General features: G+C 65.4%; 1 protein-coding gene across 1 annotated transcript in view; it reads left to right on the top strand.

The window, feature by feature from the left end:
* Positions 1 to 8,011, top strand: part of KIF25 (kinesin family member 25) — a 44,087-nt gene that overhangs the window by 10,167 nt on the left and 25,909 nt on the right. Inside the window, 2 exon segments of the mRNA XM_039257135.1 lie at positions 6,647 to 6,808; positions 7,706 to 7,809. Of these exon segments, the coding sequence (XP_039113066.1) occupies positions 6,670 to 6,808; positions 7,706 to 7,809 (243 nt within the window). The 5' untranslated portion in view covers positions 6,647 to 6,669.

Here is an 8,011-nt window from a genome sequence, read left to right as displayed (position 1 = left end):
CTCCCGCGCCCCCCCGCGTCCCCCCCACGTCCCCGCGCACCCCACCCCAGCCCCTGGGCCCCGGGCCGCGCCCACAGCAGGTGCGTGAGGCCGGCATCTGCGGCCGCGCCCGTGACCTCTTCTGCTGCAGGAGCCCCTTGCGGCCGCAGCGGCTGGAGCTCTAGCGAAACTTCCAGCCCCGCGTGGCGCCCGCCGCGAGGCCGGAGCCTGGAGCAGGCGGGGCCCCGGAGCTTCTCGCCTTCTGCGGGCGGGGTTGCCGCGAAGCCCCAGCGGATTCTCCAAGCACCGTTTAGAGGAAATGAACTTTTTTTCTTTTTACATTTAAGATTGTTGGGCACAGAATGTGAGTTATATGAAGCCTGAAAATTTTTTGTCATTTGAACATTAAATCCCTCTTAGTTATTTCTTTTAAAAATTTTAATGCTTATTTATATCTGAGAGAGAGACAGCGTGAGCAGGGGAGGGTCAGAGAGAGAGGGAGACACAGAACTGAAGCAGCTCCAGGCCCCGAGCTGTCAGCACAGAGCCCAACGCGGGGCTCGAACCCACGAACCGTGAGATCCTGACCTGAGCCGAAGTCGGACGCTTAACCGACTGAGCCCCAGGTGCCCCCCGTCTTAGTCATTTTGATGATGGTGAAACAGAAAAGGTTTGTTTCTGTGCCCCCCCCCGCCCCCGCTGGCTCAAAACAGGTCGCTGGCCCCGTTACCAGGATGGGGCCGGCAGTGAGGGTCCGTGCGGTGACGCGGCGCTCAGGGCTCTGCCGAGAGCCGCTTCCACCGGGTCACAGGCTCCGTGCAGACAGTGCTGCTCACGGCTCCTGTTTTCAGTGTCCCCCTCGCCCCCAATGAGTCGGACCCCGTCCCTCGAGCGGGTGCTGGCGCTTCTTCAGCCTCACTCCCGAGTCTCCCCGGAGGCTCACGGCTTCCACCTGTGACTCCAGCCCGACTCCCAGTACCAAGTACTCAGTGGCTCTGCGTCCTCTCCCTGACTCGCTGTTGGGCTCACGGTGCCGGGGACTTGGAGCGCAGGGTTCAGGACCCGCCTGTGCACAGGTTCTGTCCAGAGCGGATCTGAGCCCCCGAGGTTTGGGCCCGGCTTTGCTTCAGCTCCGGAGCGGAAGCAGTGAAGCCCGCGGCTTAATTTGTAATTAACCTATAGTTGTATTCAACAAGGAAGATACTTGTTAAAACTTACAAGTTCGTTTTACTTGTTAAAAAGGATAGCATCGTCATTTTGAGTTTCAAGGAAAAGCCCGCTCCCGGCTCCCGGCTCCCGCCGCCCCCGGGGAAGGAGAGCCCGGTGCTGAGCGCAGGTTGCCGAGCGTCCAGGGCTTCGGCGGGAGAACCCGCCCCCCCAGCAGCTTGGAAACGAGGGAAAACGCTGGCCTCGCAGCGCGTGAGCCTGGAGCCCCGGGTTCCTCCGGTTCGGGTCGGGCGGCCGGTGCCGGTCCGAGCGGTGCCGCCACGGCGGGGACACAGCGGCAGCGAGGTCCCTCCCGAGAGGCGCACGGCTCTCTCGGCATCAACGCCAGGAGCGCGGGGACTGAAAGGGACAGTCAGCAGGACGGTCTCTCGCCCCGGCCCCCGCGGCGCTGCCGACAGAACGCGGTCGCCACCACCGTGCTGTCGCCCGGCTGCCACGCCGCTGAGTGGAATCCCACCCAGGCCCCCGACGCACCACCCAGCAGACGCCCGAGGAAACGAAACCTCTGTCTGGGTTACTTTATTTCCTTTCTGTCACCGGAGGGGCCGTCGGCGCCTGGATGACCGTTTGCACAGAGCACGGCCTCGAGTCCCGCGTCGCGTTTCTTCGGAGCTCATCTCTGTGGGGAGGCGGCCTGACCCGCTGGCTCCGAGGCGGAGTCTGGCGGGCACGGCGTTCAGTGCCAGGGACCTACAGGGTGCCCCGCCGGCCCACGGAGCTGCCCCCCGAGCGGCTGCAGCACGAACACTAGAGACGAGCAGCCACGCGCCCATAGAATCGTGTCTGGCAGCAGAGAAAGGTTGTAGTAGAAATTCAGGCGAAGAAAGTTGTCGGCAGATTGATGAACCCAAACCAGGGCGACCCGACACCGTGTTTACTGCGCGTTTCATCCGGGGCCTGCGGTTTGCTGGCTACGGCAGGAAGGGAGGACGGGGAGGGCCGTCCGGGCGGGGCGCTGGCTGCGTCCTGGGGTCCCGGCTTCTGCAGGCCGCCCGCCGTCCATGTCCTGGACAAAAGCAGCTGCGGCAGCCGGTGTCTCCTGCTTCCACGGCGGCTGCCGGGGCTCCAGCTCTCACAGCCGCGGTCAGGCGCTGCGAAGGAGTCGGGCAGTCGACGAACACGTCCGCCACATCTGTCTGTCTGTCTGCCTCTAGGTCACTGCTCCGAAATCCCACCTGACCTGTGCCGGGTGGCATGGACCTCCTGCGTGCCAGAGGCGCAGGGAAGCGGTCTCAGCGCGGCACTGATAAACGGGGGCGAGATCGTACACGGGGGGCACTGGGTGGCCGTGTTCGCCCGGACGGCTCACCGGGCTGGAACCTGGTCCCCTCCAGGGATGTTCAAGTGCCAGGACCGGTGCCTGTGGAGGTCCGGGCGGAGCTGGCTTCACGGCCGCGGCCAGGCAGCTTCCCCGTGGTGGGGCCACTAACCGTGGCCGCGGCAGCGCTGTCCTGTTTCTCTCGTGCGTCTGGTTTTCTCGTAGAACGTGGAGACGTCCTGCGAGCCTGTGTCCGTGTGCTGGCGTGCTTCGGGCACTTTGCGTGTGTGACAGCGTGTCACCAGCTCGCGCACCCAAGGCCGGTGCAAACGGTGCGGCCGCGACGCTCAGGGAGGCCGATTCCCCCCCAGCGAGCCCTCCCCGGAGCGCAGCCTGGAGCAGACGCCCGAGCCCCCCCCCCCAGGGGAGGCCCTGCCCCTCCTCTTCGCCCGCCTGCGGTGCCGGCCCGGCTGCATCTGAACCCGCAGGCCGACAGCCGCTCCCCCCACACACCTGGCTGGTCCGGGTTTCCAGGCTCTTGAGGCCGCGGGTCCCTGGCTTCCCTGCAGGCAGCAGTGTCAGGACCGTCACTCACCGCCCGCGCCCGCATGTGTCCCTCGGGGGTGCAGCCCCTCTCTTGCCCGCGCCCAGGTCTCTGGCTCCGGGGGCCCGTCATCTCCGCCGCCTTCGAGCGCCGCACTCCGTGCATCCGCCGTGGGCACAGGGGTGTGAGTCACCCCAAGTCGGTCCCTCCGTGGTGGGGCAGGGCCCCACCCCTGGGCCCCTGGGCCCCCCCGGCCCCTGGTGCCGGGCGCAGGTCCTCAGGGGCTCCGTCGTGCGCCCCGGCCGTCCCGGCACCGCTGGTGCTCCGGGTGCTCCCTCCGCTGGTGGCCGGCGTTGCGCCTGCTCTCGGCGCCGTCACAGTCAAGGGCAGATGTCCCAGAGCCCCGATCCGCTCCAAGGTGCCCTGGGCCTCCCCCTCGCTGCGGGGGTGACGGTCGGTGACTGGCGTGTCCTGCGCTGACCCATCTGTGCGGGGGGCCTGCTTCCTCCCCCGCGCTCCTCCCAAGCAGAGCAGCCAGCTCCGGGCTTGTACACAGGACAGATGTACCCCGTCATGTGCACCTTCTCGTCGGCCTCGCCGTCCGGTTTCTCCTCCGGCAGAGGCCTGGCTATGGTTCTGGGGGCCGGATGCCGGGCGCTTCCCGCTGCAGGGGCGCGGTGGGGAAGCAGCACTCGTGCGCTGCGGGGGACCCAGCAAACTCCCGAGCGCGTTCCCTTCCGCTCAGGCACCTCCCAGCCGCCCGCCGCGGCAGGTGCCATCTTGTCCCCAAGGCTGCGTCGGCTCCCAGCCAAGCCAGGGCTGTCCCCGCGTGGGTCCCCGCCTGGGTCCTGCCTCACCGCTCCGGCCCCCTGACGTCCCCCACTCCCTCCTGCTCTTTCTGCACAAGTGTCTGTCGGGAAAAATCTGACGGACCCACCCGGACGGCTGACCTGTCCCCGCCCCCTCGCCGCTGCGTCGGCCGGGCCACCTGGGCCTGTGCGCGCCTGCCCTGCCGCTGGCTAACGCCCTCGGCTCGGCTGCCCCCTGCTGGGTCCCCATGCGGTGCCATCTGTGTTCCCTGTGCCTCGAGAGCCACGACCCCCACCCCCACCCCACCCCGCTAGCTGGTGGGCGCCGTCAACAAGCCGTGAGTGTCCTCCCCTCGGATAAAACGCATCGAATGCAGGGTTCTGAGATGCCGAGTCACTTCTTACTGTTTTCTGCACTCCAGTACCGGGGAGCGGCCGGACAGAGGGGCGGCGAGTCCGCGGCGCCCTCCTCCCTGCGCGGCCAGCAGGCCCGGCCGCGGGGAAGCCGCCGCTCGGCTTTGCTCCAGCTCCGCCCGGAGATTCAGGTAGGAGCCCTCCCCGCGGTCACATTTCGTGATGTTCTGGTGACGTTGCGGATGTCATGCGGCCCAAATAGGTCCACTCTTCTTTTCCTACTGATTTATTGGGGGGAGGGGCAGGGGGAGGGAGCGAGCATCTCAAGCAGGCTCCGCCCTCAGTGCAGAGCCCGATGCTGGGCTCCTTCCCACTGACACGGACACAAAGGCAAGAGAAACGTGGCTCAAATGGACTCTCCTTCCAGCCCACAGGCGACACACACCCGAGGCGGGCGGGGCACCACCTTCCTCACGGCGCTCACAGCTGCCCTAGCGCTTATGTCTCGTTAAAGACTAAAAGTGACCAGGGGCACCTGGGGAGCCCGGGGGCTTGGGGGCTCAGTCGGTTAAGAGTCCAACTTCAGCTCAGGTCATGATCTCAGGTTTCATGGGTTCTAGCCCCGCGTCGGGCTCTGCTGACAGCCGGGAGCCTGGAGCTGCTTCGGATTCTGTGTCCCCCTCTCTCTGCCCCTCCACTGCTCACGCTCTGTCTCTGTCTCTTTCTCTGTCTCTCTCAAAAATAAATAAACGTTACAAAAATAAAAGACTAAAAGTAACCTTATCTTCACAGCAGCTAGCCCTTCAAGCTCCTGGAAGCCACTTCCAAATTCCTTACAGACTCACTTTCTCTAGTCCCCCTCCCTCCGCAAACTCGGAGGTACAGAGTCAGTGCCTCCTCGCGACCCAGGGCAGCTCTTTCTGCCCACAGTCCTGTCCCTGTGCCGGAATAAAATCGCCTTTTTGCACCAAACACGTCTCAGCGTTGTTTCTTAGCCACTTGCTCATGAAACCCACTTCAGACTTCGTCATCATGACCCTGGGACCATGACCTGAGCCAAAATCAGGAGTCGCGCTCTCAACCAAGTGAGCCCCCAGGCGCCCTGGAAACGGGTCTCCTCGTAAGAAGCTGTGATCTAATGACGCAAAGCTCCTCAGTCTGTAGATGCAGACGTTGCGTCACCGCGTGCCCACGTGGCCTTTGCCAGGCGGCAGACGCATCACTGCGGTCCCCGCTTGCCATGCCTACCCCCACGGGAGTCCCGCCTTCCACCCGCCGCCACCTGCTGAATAGAGGGCCCCGCGCCCATGGGTGCCCGGACTGGGTCCTGAGCAGAAACCGGAGGGAGAACACCGTGTGTCCGTGAGGACGGCTGTGGCCGCTCTGTAACCAGAGTCATGGCCGCCCTCTCGTTTACTTTAACGTCGGGGGTAGAGAGATGCTGTGTCCAGGCCAGCCAGGCCAGGCTGACCCGCACGAACGTCACTGCCGTCGCCTGGAAGCGGCCCCTGTGGAACGGCCGGGCGTCCGGGACGAGAAGCAGGAAGCGGGCCCGGTGCGGCAGGCTGGCAGCCGTCCAGGCCGAGGCCGCGGGCGCGTATTTTTATACCATCATCCGATTGGGAGTATTGTTCCCCCTTTGTTACAAACAACGTGACCTGGGCGAGAGTCAGGAGGGAAGAAAGATCACTGACAGCGACAGACTCGCCGGCTGCAAACCTGATTAGCCCGGAGAGCTGTCTGCTTCCTGCCCGTGAGGGCCTTGGCGTGGCGGCCTTTCTGTAGACTTGCTTGTTGGCTGTCTCAGCGCTGAGTGAAACGGACCCACCTTCACATACATCGTGTAACTTCACCCGCCTCCCGGGTCACACGATGCTGCCTCAGTGTTGACATTTTATAGGGATGTTTCCCAAGCCTACGGCGCAGCTTCCACGTTACAGGAAAGAAAGGTGTAACGGAACAAACAAACGGCGTCTATCGCAGGTCAGCTACGACCTCCGAATCCTTCCACAGGGGGCGCTGAACCGCAGGACGCCCGCGCCTGCCTTCCGTGGGCCTCTCGTCCGGGCGCCAAACGGCCTTGCAATCGCATCGGAAGGGAAGGGCCCCACGCGGGGTGCTGTCTATCAGCTGCATTGTCCCCGGACTTCTCCGAAGGCCCTCGCAGGCGCGCCCGGGCGGACGTGTGTCCCCCAAGCGCGGGGTCAGGACAGCGTGGCTCCGAGCGGCCCATCTGGACAAGACATCAGAGCCCCATGGCCGGCCTCGGGGGGGAGGGGTGCGCGGGCCGGGGCCCAGCCAGCCTCAGGAGCAAGCTCACAGCGGACAGAGCCTGTCCTTCGTCTAACTTCGAAGAACACGAGCTTTACGCGGATTTCGCTCATGATGAATTAGCGCGTGACTGTGCTCTCGGGGGCGGGGGTCCTGTTTCGCAGACGCTCGGGTACTTATTACATATAATGTTCACTCTCTCAGTTCTCTGTGTTCTTGTTTTGTAGATGCTGAAGCAAGACGTAAGGGCGCTGCACGCCTCTTTTCTGGAAGCTCTCGGAAACTGCTGGGACCGCCTGCGGGCGGGTCTCTCTGAAGTGGCCCCGAGGGTCCAGGGAGCGCAGCTGGGCCAGCAGGCTGTGCTGTGTAAGCGCGGCCCCGCCCCCGTCCCGCCCTCTTACTCGGTGCCCCCGCCCGGGCCGGGTGCAGTCGTCGGTGCGTGGGGGTGCGGCCCTGGCCGCGGTCCCCCCTCAGGGGTCCCCGTTTCCTCCGGTGACTTGCGGAGGCCCTCTGGACCTTGAGGCCGTCCCTGAGCTGGCGCCGAGTCCCTGCTGAGTGTCCGGGGCCAGAGGCTCCTAGAGTGTGGCCTAGGCTCCGTTCGCTCCGCCCAGCCCAGTCCTCGTATCTGGGAAGCCCACGCGCCTCGGCCACGGTTGGGGCGGGATGGGGACGTCCCCGCACCACCCAGCTGGAGTCCGGTGCTTTGGCCCCGTGGCGCCACGTGAAGCAAGGCACACTGGGTATGTCAGGCTGACAGATATCTTAGTTTATCAGAGAGAGAGAGTGAGCGGGGGAGGGGCCGAGAGAGAGGGAGACACAGGATCCGAAGCAGCTCCAGGCTCCGAACTGTCAGCACAGAGCCCGACGCGGGGCTCGAACCCACGAACCGTGAGATCACGACCTGAGCCGAAACCAGGAGCTGGTGCCCACTGCCTGCCCCCAGGCACCCACAGATATCTTAGTTCAAGTCTCTGCGGCCCCAGGGTCTCATCATGCCTCTCGGGGCTCTCAGCTCAGGGACGACTGTCCTGAAGGGTCCCGGGGGGGCATCGGCCCGCACAGGTGGTCCTCACGCCACGTGCTCCAGCGAAGGGAACCAGGCTGTGACTTTACGGAGAGCGGTGCCTCTCGGCTGGGAAAACATGCCGTGTTAGATGGGAAAGCGGACGGGAGAAGAGGGAAGGGGCTTTCCCTGAGGGCAGGAAGGGCCCCTGCACGGGGCGAAGCTGGAAACCCCCGCCTGCGGGCGACCCCCTGCTGCAGCCTGGCGGCCCAGGGCGGCCCACCTGGAGCGGCGCCTGCGGGAAGCGGACGCGCGGAACCAGCTGGAGAAGCAGAGGAGGAAGGGGCTTCACAACCGCCTTGTGGTGAGTGCGGTCCGGGCCCGAGAAGGGGGGCGGCATGGGGGCCGGGCAGGGACCCCAGGGGTGGGCCGGGAGCTGGAGGGGCCCCGGGGACGGGCACGTGAGGGCGCGGAGTTCTCCACAGGGGACCCGGACCCTGGATGCTCAGAGCTCGGCCTTCCTCACAGCCCCGGCCCCAGCCCTGCCTCCCCAGCTCTCCCTCCCC

This window comes from Hyaena hyaena, unplaced genomic scaffold (assembly GCF_003009895.1).
Source record: "Hyaena hyaena isolate Hyena2069 unplaced genomic scaffold, ASM300989v1 scaffold_603, whole genome shotgun sequence".
NCBI lineage: Eukaryota > Metazoa > Chordata > Mammalia > Carnivora > Hyaenidae > Hyaena > Hyaena hyaena.
This window is presented reverse-complemented; position numbering and strand designations above follow the sequence as displayed.